Here is a 15,944-nt window from a genome sequence, read left to right on the forward strand (position 1 = left end):
CTCGTTTTCATTCACATCCAAAATGGCACTACTGTGAAACAGGTCTATAGGGCTAAAATTGATAGAAAGTGGCTTTATGTTTATGTATCCTTTATACAGAAGTATCAAAAGCCACACAAAATGTAAAAAAAAAAAAAAAAAAAGTTCATTGTTGGGGAGAAACCCAACTCCAACATCTATGTGTCCCCATGTCAATGACCATGATATCTTGTACCAAACATATCAATCACATGGAGAACATTTTCATATTATAGTGTGGTCATAAATGAGTTTTTTTAAACACTTGCTTTTTATACTTGCACCCAATTTATGCCAATGAAAGCATTATGCTTCAAAGAACATCATGCATTTATTGTGGAAATAAATAATGTAAAAAAAATATATATATATAAAATGTCTGCATGTTTCCAAAAGTAACATTCACAAAATATAGTAGAAGAAGCAGATTTTAAAATGTTTTTGATGGTGTTGTTTCTGCAGCTCCAGATAACCTCTCATATGGTGGCTCCATCGGAGAGCTGAGGTCCACTTGTATTGAGGAGTTTCCCCCTGCATTCGACTTTGACACTTACATGGAGACGCTGTCTCAAATCAACATCATGTACCCAGACTCCCCACCTCAGTGAGTTACATTTCACCTCTGGATTGAGTCTTTATGTGGATATATATTATATGTACAGTGGAAGAAATGGAGGGACTGTGTGCGTGTGTAATCGGTAATTAGATCATTTTATCGGCCATGACAGAGAAGGCACACTGCCTCCTTAATGGATTCCATTCTGCAGACCTTTTCACAGTCTTTAAAGGCATAGCATGAATTGATAACCACGGTCAAAGGCAGATGGAGATTCTAAAGCTAAAAATAGTCTTGAAAAATATGAAATTTTTCAACTATTTTTCACTCAATTCCCTCTTAATAACTTGACTTGAAGTGCAACTTGCACTCATCTTATCAGATGCAAACACTCAGGCCTGAAGGGTCTGTCTGAAAAGAAAGGGTGGGAGTAAAACCTGTTCAAGTAAGATAGTAACTGGGGAAAAACAGACTCAAACCCTGCCCTTTTGAATGTTTACCTGCTATACCTGCATTTAAACCCTCAAGAATGTGACCCTGCATTAATTTCTTTATTATAGTTTGATAAATTAGGAAAGAGAAAGAGAGGCTCAAACAGAGTGTTGCAGTAGTCAGAGAAGAGAATCTTTATTTTTATACAGTATTTATCTACAACTCTTTCATTCTTCTCACTTGCATTGGAGGGGTTTTTAGTTCTCAGTGCTTTATCTGTTTTTCAGAAGGTTTCACCTTTTGCAGTCATCTCTCAAATCCTGTTAGAAAGGTTGGACCCTTACACTTTCAGCCTTCAGCCTGTTCTCCTAACAAGCAGGGATTGCTGATAAATGTCATGACTTAGCACTGAAAAAGGCCTGGTGTTTGATCTAAATGGCAGCTTGGCTAATTGGTATCTTCAAAGAATCAGTCAGTTACCTTTCTTTCCATTTAGCCTGCCTGCCTTCACACAGTGACCTGTAAAATAATTCTCAAGTAGGGGAGCCCTTCACAGAGGGATGTCTCAGAGTGGGAAAGGTTTTGTTTACCAGACCTCATTAATTTCAATAACAACAAAATAATTTCAAATTGGATTTGCATTAGTCTCATAAATAAGTCCCAAAATTTTGGGAGGAACTCCAATGAAAAATAGGCATTATTGTTTTTAGGATGTATTACTCATTCAATCTAAAAGAACGATTTGATGACATCAAAAGAGGGAACACATGGAAGAACAGAGACAATACATTGCGAAAAGCATTACGACCTCAGAGAGGTCTATAAATTCCATTGCCATTGTGATATTATGGGGGACTATACATTCCATGACCTCACTTAAAGGGATAGTTCACCCAAAAGTGAAAATTCTCTCATTATTTAATCACCCTCATGATATCCCAGGTGTGTATGACTTTCTTTCTTCACCAGAACACATTTGAAGAAAAATACAAAAATATCTTAGCTCAGTAGGTCCTTAAAATGCCTTAAAAAAGTGGATGGCAATTCATCTTTTGAAGCTCCAAAAATCATAGACAGTCAGCATAAACGTCATCCATACGACACCAGCTGTTAAATTAATGTCTTCTAAAGTGTTTGTAAATGGTTTGTGTGCTCATCCTGGATGTCTCAAACGAGTGGAGAACGGGAGATTACCTCTGTATCATGGCAACACAAATAAGTTACACGATAGACCACTTAAATTCCACCCTCTGGTGAAGCTTACCGGAAACTTTTGATTATAGTTAAAACGTACTTAAATATTGATCTTTATTGCACCAAAAGTGATCGTATCGCTTTAGAAGACATTAATTTATCTGCTGGAGTCATATCGATGACGTTTATGCTGACTGTCTGTGATGTTTGGAGCTTCAAAAGAGAAATCACCATTAATTTGCATTTTAAGTACCTACTGAGCTAAGATATTTTTCAATTTTTCTTCAAATGTGTTCTGGTGAAGACAGAATGTCATACACATCTGGGATATCATGAGTGTGAGTAAATAATGAGATAATTTTCATTTTTGGGTGAACTGTCCCTTTAAGGGTTGTACATTCTATCACTATTTCTTCATAGAATACTATTCCTTCAATGTAGTAACTATATATTCCATTACCATTATCCCTTGGTTGGTTTGGGAGCTACGCATTCTAAAATCATCGAGTGTTATATATTCCAATGTCATCATGACTTGATGAGGGGACTATACCTTCTAAAATTATGAGGTCATTATTACTTTGGAATGTATAGCCTTTGATTATGTCATAATGATCTCTGAATGTTTGATCAAGATATAATATGCCAAAATTATATTTGCTATACTGAACATTCTGAAGTCACACTGACTTCATGAGGGAGATGCATAGCTATACAAAAGAAAAGAAAAGAGAAATACACTGGCATACTGTTAATGTTCCAGTTTAATTGCAATGTTTCAACCCTCAGTGGGTCTTTGTCAGGTCAAACAGACACCCATTTCTATCTTAATTACATGTGCTTTTTGAGAGGTGAAAATCAGCCTGATCTCATGAAAATGACATTACCATGGCAACATTTTTGCAAAACAAAATGATGTGCTTCATTACACGTTTTGCAGCAGTTTCCCAGTGAAATGTCCAGCAGGGGCTTTTTCAAATGATGCATTAGAGTAAAGTGTTTCTATACCATAACATAGTAGTGTGTGAGTAATAGAGCAAAACATTTGTGTTTATAAACCCTCCATCTGAATATCCATACTTCTCTACTATATAGTATGCCAAAAACAGTAGGGTAATGGAGCAGTATGTCAGAATCCACAGTATTCATGAAGCAGTAAGCGAGAAATACCCGGGTGACTATTTCCGGCGAGATTCTGAAGTGTGAATCGACTGGACACTTAACGATCCCATAATCCCTTGGGAGCTGAGGTGACGTCATGTTCAAAATGCTGTATTTAAAAGAGTGGCGGTGAACCGTGAGTCAGACGGCTCTTCTCAACTGTAAGTGCAACATATACCAAGATATTTGTTCCTTGTGCTTAAATGGTGCTTGTTTAACAAAACCAGAGCAGATAATTTTTGCGGTTGTTGTTATTACGTCATATATGCGGGTCACGGGTCAATAGTCACATCCCCTGATAAAGTATGTCCAAATCTGTTCATACTACTCGCATTCATACCTAAAAAATGTACTGTTTTGGCCGCAGAAAAGTGCGTCCTTCATCAAATACAGTGCATTCCATGACAGTACGCGGTTTCGGATGCAGCTGTTATAGTCAGCTGTTGTACTCATGATTTTTGTGAATGTGAATAAAAGGCACAGTTGTTGTAGCACCTTTAATGTTAATTTCACCAGAAAACTGTGGCGAAACATAGAACATGGCAAATAATAGACAGTTTGCAAAAAATTATTTATAGTAATGTTCATTCTGTGAGACTCAAATGACAATCAAAGGTCAATGCATCTACGATATTTCCTCAGTTAATTCATGGACTTTAATACTAAAAACTCAAAATAATTTTGTTTAACCATTGACCCACAACAGTTACTTAGTTTACTCATTTTAACCACTAATGGTCCTAAACATGATTAACAAATATTGGCATTATATTCACAAATGTTCTGTTATAGCGTAATTTCCTGAACAGCTGCTTTGAAACAACACCTTTTGTGAAAAGCGCTATACAAATAAATTTGACTTGACTTGAGACTAAGCTGCAGCAAATACAAGTGTGTGGAGTATATCCTTACCAGATGTGGAAATCCATTTACAAAGCAACAACTGTATTATATTGTATACATATTGCATACATGCTGCAATACACCACTATAAAAATACATTTATTAAAATACATGCATGACTGGGTACATACAGAAGCTACATTCAATAAAGACATTCACATTTTAACACAAGTCTAGATCTTCAACACAAGAAGAGATATAAACCTCTTATGATATCATTGGGATTCCTGAATGTATAACACCCCTCCCTATTGTAGTTTTAACATTACTGAATGTTTTGTCTAAATGGGCTCATTTTCCCTGCTCTTCCATAAAAAGTGTTGTTGTTTTTCACAATTATATTGACTCAGAATTCTACTAAAATCTTTCCCATGTAACTTGCAAAATGATTACTTATGACCTATGTCTGTTGAGTTGCTTAATTTGCTCTTAAAGTGACTCTGTTGTCTTTCTCAGCACTGTATGCTTCCTCAGATACATAACATGGTAGGGTTGCACCAGCTGTGCATAAGGTCTTACGTAAGTTGGGATGTAAAGTTCTCACTAAGGGCTTAGAAGAGACGTGAACGCCTGGATTTGACATGAAATGCACAATATCTCTGGCATGGTTGTGCAACGCCTTTGCAATTGGAAATTATTTTTGGTTTTGGTCGAGTTTGGTTTTGTCCTTGTGTTTTTTTTTTGGTTTGTTTTTTTTGTTTTTTAAACTCCTCCTTGAGTTTGGTTTTGTCCATGTCCTTGAGTGCGATTTTGGGCTCTCCATCGAGGAGCCCCTGGTTGTGCAGAATCTTTGCCAAAGACGAACAACGTGGGATGAGGCCCTATGATTGGCCAGCATTGTTGTGCAGTGTCTTTGTTGAAAGATAAACAACATTTGATTATGAAAACCCTCCGACGAGGGAAGAGTTGTTTGAGATATCTTTGCCGAAAGGTGAACAACGTAGCCTAAAGCCATACGATAATAGCGACGTTGCGTGCGATCCCTTCGTTGAAAGAAAACAACATTTGATTATGAAAACCCTCAGATGAGGGAAGAGATTGTTTGATGTTTATCTTTGCCAAAAGGTGAACAACGTGCATAAAGCCATCCGATAATGGAGACGTTGCGTGCAATACCCTTTGTAGAAAGATATTCCATGAGGCTCAAGCCCTCAAACGAGGATGGCCGTTGTTTAATGGTTATCTTTGCCAAGGTGAACAGCATACATAAAGCCATACGATAATGGCAATGTTGTCGTGCAATACCCTGTTTAAAGATATCCCATGATAGTGTGAGCTTTCTGATGAGGGCAAGCTGGCTTGTGCAATACCTATGCAAAGGAAACCATGCTTGAGATTATGGAAGCCCTGGTGAGGAGGGTAGACATAGTTATGAGTTATCCTTGTGAAACCACCACCAGATAGGTATGAAAATTTATGGCTGATGGAGAGTTGAGCTTGTTTGATGATTTGGGTTAGGTCGACTATATTTCAGGTGGGATGAGGAAGACCAGCGGCTGAGCATCTTGACAGTGGATACCTCGGTATACCTCAAAGAGTGGCAGTAGTAGCTGCTCCGATGCAAAAGGAATGCCCCGAGAGGACATGAGGGAGAGACTACAATGTTTTAGGGTGTGATGAGTTGGTTTCTGAACCAGTAGCGCGACATGGGGATGGAGTGATGAAAAGGGGAGGAAATTTGAGATGTCTAGGATGTCTAGTCTAGAATGAAAGCAAAAGGAAATGGGAGATCAGAACGGAAAATAGAGGAGTACTGTGTGATTGGCAGGAGGAGGAATAGTGGGCCCAGGCGGAGTTGTAGGAAGTGTGGACTGGGCAAGTCCTTTCTGAGAGGGGTGGTAGGGAATGTTTTTTTTTTTTTTTTTTTTTTTTTTTGCTGGCGGGGGGTCATGGTCTGTGGAACTCCTGGAAGCAAAACGAGAGAGGGAGTCAGCGATTACATAGAAAAACCCAGGAATGTGTCTGGCTGAGATAATAAAGTTGCAGGAAATGCTCTGCCGATGGCTAGAGGAGGACCGGCCTTTTTTGATTATAGTGACGACTGCGGAATTGTCGCCAAACTATGACATGTTTGCGTGTCCAAAGGGAACCCCATATAACGCTGGCCATGACGATGGGATAAATTTCAAAGAGAACAGATGAGGGAGCGTAGGAAGCTATATTGAAAAATTCATCTGGCCATTTCCCTGTGAACCATGATCCTAGAAAATATCCCCCGAATCCTATGGAGGGAGCCGTATCTGTGAAAAGGGACATGTCGTCTGGAGTTGTTTTTTTTTTTGTTTGTTTGTTGTTGTTTTTTTTTGTGAAAAGGAAATGCCATTCCAGTGATTTAATACTGTAGCTGTGACCAGAAGAGGAGGTCCGAGTGGCAGCCATCATCGATTGATATGTAGGAGAGATTGTCTACGGAATGGGCTAGTGTGAGGAGGCAGGAAACGAAGGAGCAGCCTTGAGGAATGAAGCACATGGCAAAATTGAGGTGGCCTAATAGGGATAGGAGATCGCGTTATGAGACCCAAACTGGCCAGAACACGACGTGCGAATAGACCTGATCCTGTCGAGTTTATCTTTAGGAAGGGAAGCTTGCATGTTTAGAGAATCGAGCATGATGCTGAGAAATGCGAGAGATGTGGTGGGGCCTGTGCTTTTTTTTTTTCTTTTTTTTTTCACTTGAGAGGGGAACACACAACTTGTGAAAAAGCTCGATAGAACGTCTGAAAATAGGGGTGGGGCAGTGGGGTGATCGATGAGCAGGAAATTGTCGAGCAGGTATAGTACGAAGGGGAGCTTAATGTGATTGAGAAGGATCCAGTATAGGCCTTTCGATAGAGATTACCATGTGAGGGCTACTTCTGCACCCGAGAGTGAGTCGGACAGCAAAGTAAAATTTTGACTGCCATGGAAATTTAGAGGGGCCAGTCGGCGGAGTGAATGGACATGATTTTTAAAGCGTCTTTGATATCTGCCTTTTTTTCTTTTTTTTTCTTCTTTTTTTTTGCCCGTAAAGCCAGCAGACCATGCATGGTCCATGACATGCAGCTCCAGTAGACTGAATTCCAGTATCTACTGCGAGAACACCTATCCGGCACTGTGATGTCCAGAGGAACGAATCCTACTGCCTGCTGCTGACGAGAGCTGCCTTGAACACATATATATATATATATACACACACAGGTGCATCTCAATAAATTAGAATGTTGTGGAAATGTTCATTTATTTCAGTAATTCAACTCAAATTGTGAAACTCGTGTATTAAATAAATTCAATGCACACAGACTGAAGTAGTTTAAGTCTTTGGTTCTTTTAATTGTGATGATTTTGGCTTATATTTAACAAAAACCCACCAATTCACTATCTATAAAATAAATAAATAAATATATATAAATAAATACTAGCAGGCTGTAAAATAGACATTTATTCATTTTAATATCTATTTTGTATATGTTGAAACTTGACACCGGGCAGAGTACAAAGGAAAGTGCATCGTTAGATTGGTTTCATGCTGAAGAAGTACGTTTTTTACACAGTGTTTTCTCCCGTAAGTGTAAACGAGTGTAAACATACATGTCGAAAGGACTGAAGCCTGTCAACCAAAACATGAGCTCATTGATGTCATTGAGTCTGTTTTTATATTCCATCCATTACTCCTGGTCAGAGGCTTCCATAAATATTTAGTTTATACTTAGGGTTACATTCTACCTAAGTTTAATGGTGCAATGCTCAAATATTAAGTAGTGCATAAATTGTGACTTAGTGCCCATTTACGCCACAACTAGGCTAAGTTGTAATGTACGTATAGCTGGTGCAACCGGCCCCAGATACCTAGTGTGGTAAGAGTGTGGGTGCTTGTTTGCATGTGTATGCGTTTGTGTGTTAAAAAGCAGAGAGGAAAGGTTTAGTTAGGGTCATGGTTTTGCTCAACTTATCTGCCCTTCATGGATTGTTTCACAGAATGCCAATGTTATTTACATTTCTGTGACAGTTCCATTAGGCTGGCAGAGCCCTATGGTGCAGCTCTATGAAGGGGCTTTTGAACAGGGTGAAATTACCTCTTCCTGGGAGCAAGAACTACCTGAAAGAATAGGGCCTCCTCCTATTAAAAAGCAAATTATGATGGATATAGAATATTAGTGTTGCCCCCAAGGCCAATTAAGAATTATTGAATGGTGTGCAATTCTGTTTGGGAGGGATATCAGGCCCTCAGTCCAAATACTCAATTTAATTATAGACACCCACACACCTATAGGAGTGGAGGATCATTTGGTAAGATGATGGAAGATTAATACTCTCTATCACAGTTTGTTCTTCAGTGAACATTTTGCATCCAATAAGGCAATTTTATAGAAACTGAACAGGGGAAAGCATGACTGGTTGTCACTTTTTAGTCCAGTTTATTTCTCAGGGTAGGTTCATTTTTGAAAGTCGATTTTCCTTATAGGCACGTAGCTTAAAGTCTTGGCTACAACAAAGGTATTGAGCTTTTCCACCATTATTGCACAGGATAAAAATATACAGTTCAGTTAAATGCACACTGACATTTGGCCTCCAATAGCAGGGCACGTTTTAACACTTTATGGGGTACATTGTCACAATGGAAATTGCGATTAATCAGCAAAATTTAAACATGAAACACAAACAAACAGCAAAATGTAAAAGGTGATATATTTTTTTGTATTATATAATGTTTTGGCCAACAAATATTGTAATCAATAAATTGTATAAATGTATGACCTTTTAAACACATGTGACAACTTGTCCCAATACAAATGTCTTGCCTTAATCTAAATTTATGAAAAATACCCTTTTCCTAAGTACACAGTTCAACCTTTCGGTTAAAATCTACTTTCCTTATATAGTTGACCTTTGCCTGAATATATGCTAGGTTGGTTTATTGTGATCACTGGTTTATTGAACAGCTATATCATAATATTTTTATATTGAAATTTAAGTTTGGAGGTTAGGATTCTCAAAAATTATTCTAATTGTAAAGGGTCTTGAACTAAGTGTTTGAAACAAACATACAAAACCACTGCAAGAGAAAACACACATTTGTGTAATTGGATTTTTGACTCAAAACCATATACTGTAGTTACTGAGATATAGCCCTTGAGACAACTGTGACAATTAGCCCCGGCCTCCCTTATATTTTGTTCAAAAATATTTTTTTGCTTTTTACATTTTCTGCCGTCTGTTTCCACTCTGAGACTGCAAGCCCAATGTTATGTGTATAAGCTTTAGTGCTATAGGGTTCAAGTGTCCTGTATGGTGCCTGTGAATTTAGAGTGTTTTGAGAAAGCTAGAGGTTCTACAGATGCTAAGCCAGTGAAGCTGAACGGAGCTCTCTATCACTGCCTGCCTCTCTGCTGGCCTTCATTCATCTGTGCCAGAAATGAGTGGGAGCAAAATCACTCTTCAGATCAGAGACAATCCTCCAGTCACATCATAACATGCATTTATCACTACTGGCATATTACAGCCGGCCCTATCAGCCACCATTACAAACGCAGGGCTCTCTGTCCATGGAGTTAAAGGGATTGTAGGAACAGTATGTGTGTTAGGAATTAATTTAAACTGTCCTTATTCTACGTCATTATTATGTAAGGAAATTTATAATGGAATTAGTCACGTTCGACAACCATTATAAGAAAGATAAATGACAAATAATTAGATTATTTGTCTGAATAAAATTCTCCACCATTCAAATCGTAATACAACATCTCATTGTATCCGTTCATAATTTCTATTGTAAGGAATTAGCTTTAATAAGGGAATTATGATTAATTCACTTATTGGAGTAATATTAATCTCATGGTTTATTGGAATGACTATGTTAGCCTGTCTCTGTGGTGCTGGGAGGGAGGGACTATGGCATGTGACTCACGCCAGGGCTCCCATGGCCACAGATGGCACCTGGGAACTCAGTGCTCAGGACATGTATATGAGCTGCTCACCTGTGGAGTCCGTGAAGTGCCACTTCCTCAGGAAGGGGAGAGCTAGGCAGATCTCAGAAACACACACACAGCAATTGGTTCATGTTTGTATGTGCAAAATATGCACCAAAAATATTTGTAACCTGTTGATACAAAATCTTCATTATTTATTATTTAATATTTAGATGATACTCTTAGCTATTAATTGCTTTTGCCACACACACACACACACACATAGTAATAATTAGGCTAATGTACCATCATCTTCTGCCTAGCCATCACTGTTCACAATGTCTTTTCTGTGAGGCATTAAAGATTATAGATACTGCTCTCTTCACAGTGCAACAGTGACAGCTTATCTTTTCAGCTGTTTTGGTTCCGGAAGTATTTATCCTATTCATTTTCTCCATAGGAGTTCCTAAACAAATGTCCATAAAGAGTTCTAAGCCATTAACCAAACCAAATAGCTCCAAAATTAATCAGAGCATTACAAGCTTTGATTTAAATCAGTTGAGATGAGATTGAGCTGACACCTGAAATCAATACAGACGAGACAGGAACAAGATGAACAGGAAACACTGGACTTACAAAATACTTTAAAATTAAAGACATATGAACACAAAACCCACCAAACCCATTACAATGACATAATGTTATAAAAGATTATGGTATATCCTCCAAAAAAAAAAAAAAAACATATATATATATATATATATATATATATATATATATATATATATATATATATATATATACACACTATATTGCCAAAAGTATTCGCTCATCTGCCTTTAGACGCATATGAACTTAAGTGACATCCCATTCTTAATCCATAGGGTTTAATATGATGTCGGCCCACCCTTTGCAGCTATAACAGCTTCAACTCTTCTGGGAAGGCTTTCCACAAGGTTTAGGAGTGTATTTATGGGAAGGTCAGACACTGATGTTGGACGAGAAGACCTGGCTCGCAGTCTTCGCTCTAATTCATCCCAAAGGTGCTCTGTCGGGTTGAGGTCAGGACTCTGTGCAGGCCAGTCAAGTTGTTCCACACCAAACTCGCTCATCCATGTCTTTATGGACCTTGCTTTGTGCACTGGTGCGCAGTCATGTTGGAACAGGAAGGGGCCATCCCCAAACTTTTCCCACAAAGTTGGGAGCATGGAATTGTCCAAAATCTCTTGGTATGCTGAAGCATTCAGAGTTCCTTTCACTGGAACTAAGGGGCCAAGCACAGCTCCTGAAAAACAACCCCACACCATAATCCCCCCTCCACCAAACTTCACAGTTGGCACAATGCAGTCAGACAAGTACCGTTCTCCTGGCAACCGCCAAACCCAGACTCGTCCATCAGATTGCCAGATGGAGAAGCGTGATTCGTCACTCCAGAGAACACGTCTCCACTACTCTAGAGTCCAGTGGCGGCGTGCTTTACACCACTGCATCCGACGCTTTGCATTGCACTTGGTGATGTATGGCTTGGATGCAGCTGCTCAGCCATGGAAACCCATTCCATGAAGCTCTCTACGCACTGTTCTTGAGCTAATCTGAAGGCCACATGAACTTTGGAGGTCTATAGCGATTGACTCTGCAGAAAGTTGGCGACCTCTGCGCACTATGCGCCTCAGCATCCGCTGACCCCGCTCTGTCATTTTACGTGGCCTACCACTTCGTGGCTGAGTTGCTGTCATTCCCAATCACTTCCACTTTGTTATAATACCACTGACAGTTGACTGTGGAATATTTAATAGCGAGAAAATTTCACGAATGGACTTGTTGCACAGGTAGCATCCTATCACAGTACCATGCTGGAATTCACTGAGCTCCTGAGAGCGGCCCATTCTTTCACAAATGTTTGTAGAAGCAGTCTGCATGCCTAGGTGCTTCATTTTATACACCTGTGGCCATGGAAGTGATTGGAACACCTGAATTCAATTATTTGGATGGGTGAGCGAATACTTTTGGCAATATAGTGTATATATATATATATATATATATATATATATATATATATATATATATATATATATATATATATATAAATATAAAAAACTATCACTATTACTATAAATAATATATTTTAAGTTTATTCCAAAATATTTAGATATATACAAATTAAAAGTAGTTTAAGAATGTGTAATAGGAAGAACAATTTGATCATTTGCAGTGCTTCACGCTATGATCTCTTAGCATGGTTCCCATTTCCATGTTATCTGTGACATCTTGGAAATTATTATTATTATTATGTTTTTTTTTTTTTTTGTTTTTTTTATGAAGTTGAAATCACACTGATTTGTGGGTTCTACATAAGCATATACAGTATCATTGCTTGACAACCTTGGAATTCATGGAATTCATAGGTCTATGTTGAAATGTTTACAATTTAACTTGTAAACCAAAATCTCAGTGGAGAAAATGAATGGGTCTTTTACTTCTGGAACCCAACTGCTATGCTTTGTTGTAATTGCACTGTAAATTAAGTTGTTTAAAAATGAGGTGAGAAATGACAAAGATTGTTTACTATATTCCAGTGCTCTGCAGGTGTTTTGTGGTATTCTCTGGGGAAATGGGAACGGTCTGCTTTTTCAGAAGGTGCAAAACAACTTATGCTCAGAATTGTTCCTAGAATGAACAATAGTGTGATTAAAAAGTGTCAAAGAAAGTGCAGGATGTTTAATAATTTAGGATGTGAATAGATGAGAAGAGAAATCCAGCCTTGGCTGGTCTGTGATATTTGCATAGTCTGGTTAATGAATTGTTGACAGTTTTGGCGGCTCCTAAGTTTGTGTGTAGTGAGAGGGGTCCTCAGGGAGCCAGGCTTCTTACCTGGGGAAGGGTGGTGCAAAACAGTTCTCGCCCTGTTCTGAAGGGATATAACAGCTTTACATAACACTCACACCTAGGCATATAGATAGCCTTGAGATACCTAACTGCGAGAACATCCTATCATTCTTGAAATATCAAGATTTTAAATATTTTACATTGATAGCACCTCTCACACATGCACACACACTTGCATATGGAGGACTCACTCCATGGTCTCGATCAGAGTCATTATTTATGTATGAGGAATAGGGGAACAAACTACTGTGGGTAACCAGGGTAACAACAGATGTCTTTTTATTTATATTGATCACAGATGGCACAGCAGGTATTGTGAACTTTCAAATGAGCAGAAGTGTTTCAGTCTACAGAGTAGAGTTCTGCATGGGAGTAAAGCTGAAGCTTGAAACTGGTCTGTAAATGAGACCCTGTGACCTGACCTCACTTGACCTGACCAGTATTGTCAACCTGTAAGACTGAACCTGAAATCTCTTAGTCTTTTTGTTTCTGTGAAAAGCTCTATGTTCGTGGGCAATGGAGGAGTTGTCCACTTAATCACAAGACATTCCTTCTCTATGGTACTATACTTTGTCACCCTGAAGGAGAGCTTGCGACTAATAAATAGCACTGGCCGTTCCTCCCCTCCTACATCCTGCGAGAGCACCATGCCCAGCCCCCTGTCAGATGCATCAGTTTGCAAAATAAAGGGGAAAGAGAAGTCAGGTGCATGTAAAAGCGGCCCCCCACAAAGTGCGGACTTTACCTTAAGGAAAGCCTGTTGGCACGACTCTGTCCACTGGACCAGATCGGGAGCCCCCTTTTCAGTAAGGTCAGTCAGCGGGATGGTGACATCAGAATAGCTAGGCACAAACCTCTGGTAGTAGCCAGCCAACCCCAAAAACTGCCTTACCTCCATTATGGTCTTGGGCGCCGGGCAGGCTGCAATCGCAGCAGTTTTGTTAACCTGTGGACGCACCTGCCCGTGACCCAATTGGAACCCCAGATACCTAACTTCCACCCGCCCAATTGCGCACTTCTTCGGGTTGGCCGTGAGTCCCGCCTGCCGCAGCGCTCTCAGGACAGCCCTCAGATGTTGCATACGCCGCGGGTTCCCTCCACCAGCAATCATTTCTGGCAAGCATCATTTTAATTCTGTCATCATTTATACACTCTCATGTTCAGTTTCAATCACTATTTACTTTCAATGCATAAGATGCAATGAAAGTGAATGGTGACTGAGACTAACATTCTGTCTAACATCTCCTTTTGTGTTCCACTGAAGAAAGCAAGTAATTTTGGGTGAACTATCCCTTTAAGTTTGTGTTGATGAGAGGGAAAAACTGGTAAACAGAAAAACTATTGGAAGAAATAAGTATGACATAATTGGCATGATGAATTAGTGTTTGTTTAATGCTGTTGTAAAGTTGGGGATTTATGGGAGGACTAATGACATCAGCAAGATGTCAAATTGGCATTGTATTGGCAAACAGGTAAAAGAACTCAAAACAAAATAGTGTGCAACTTTCAAATCATGAGCAAAAAAAAAAACTAAAAAAACAAACAAAACGAAAAAAGCAAATTAGACTGAATGACACAGACTAACACGAAACAAAGTAAACAGAACTAAAAACTTATAAGAGAATATCAACATACTGTAATGAGAACTTCTCCATTCCCAGGAGCTGTGTGACGCATTGCAAATGCTGCAGTTTTTTATTATTGAGGGCTATATCATTTCCTGATTGGTGAGACATGCTCTGCTTCAACAATGACAATTGGCAATCTGAGAATCTATATATTTATTCATGGGCTATTCATAACAGACTATATTACTTGACAATTGTATTTTTGTGATCAATTGTTTTTTTTTTTTTTTATTTTAACAAACTGAACAGCACTTCTGCTCCTACAGATAATACATTGAGTACAATACAAAGAAGTGAAACAAAACAGAACACAAGATTCATAAAACAAGATCCAGACAATTTGGGTGATTTATACAATTCTATACATTCTGCCTTTCAGATCTGTATATTGTGATAGAAGGTGAAAGAGGAAGTGAAAGTGTTTGCTGCCACCTAGAGGAACAATTTAAGACCAAAAGTAGAGAGATAGAGCAAACAGAGCCTTTATTAAAAGCTTTTGAAAATGAAGATAAAAAAGGGCTCAATTTGACTCTGAGGTACAAAGTAGAGACTTTTTTGTAGCTTTGTTTATAAATACATGAAATAAAAAAAATGACATTGCCAGGATCAGATCACCTCTGTTGAGGATGTCATGAAGTTTCAGGCCGAAAACGTAAAGGGTGCTTTCACACTTGGTTCGATTGCTTGGACCGAACCAGAGTTCGTTTCCAACCCCCTCCCCCTGCCCCTGCTGGTCTTTGTTCACATCATATTTTTTGGGTCCGGTCCGATTACGTCATCAATGTGAGTACAAGCAGCTGTTTACCACTGTAACTATTTAACAACTCGAGAAGACATCAACTTTGCTGTGTTAATAAAGTACTCATCTCTTTGGATTTACCACCAAAAATTTACATGCACAAAACAACAGTTATGTTTTTCTGCCACGGATGCATTGAAAGTGCAATGATGTGAAGAATATTAGCGTTTGTCAGCCACGAGCCTGTGGATGCGTTGCAAGACATGTGAAGAATGTGAGCTGCTCTCTGAGATGATTTATTTGGACCCAAGCTGGTATGAGAAATTCATTCAACCATAATAATTGCGATCAGGAGTCTGCAAAGATGCGAATTATACAGTATGTCATCAATAAGCGGTTCCCTTCCACGATTTGGTATAATTGCGTTCATATTAGCAGCGAACCGCACTGGAGTTCACATGAACTGTACCCCAGACCACCTTTCAAGCGGTCTCAGGTGCAGTTTGTGGATGTGCACCTGAGTTCGGAAAACCGAAACTAAC

At 38.9% G+C, this 15,944-nt stretch overlaps 1 protein-coding gene across 1 annotated transcript in view; it reads left to right on the forward strand.

Annotated features, from left to right (window-relative positions):
- The window catches only part of LOC127446184 (protein BEAN1-like), a 95,235-nt gene that overhangs the window by 61,933 nt on the left and 17,358 nt on the right, over positions 1 to 15,944 (forward strand). Inside the window, exon 5 of the mRNA XM_051706910.1 lies at positions 481 to 622. Within this exon, the coding sequence (XP_051562870.1) occupies positions 481 to 622 (142 nt within the window). The remainder of the gene's footprint in view (positions 1 to 480; positions 623 to 15,944) is intronic.

Source organism: Myxocyprinus asiaticus, chromosome 1 (genome assembly GCF_019703515.2).
Source record: "Myxocyprinus asiaticus isolate MX2 ecotype Aquarium Trade chromosome 1, UBuf_Myxa_2, whole genome shotgun sequence".
In the NCBI taxonomy this organism is placed as follows: Eukaryota; Metazoa; Chordata; class Actinopteri; order Cypriniformes; family Catostomidae; genus Myxocyprinus; species Myxocyprinus asiaticus.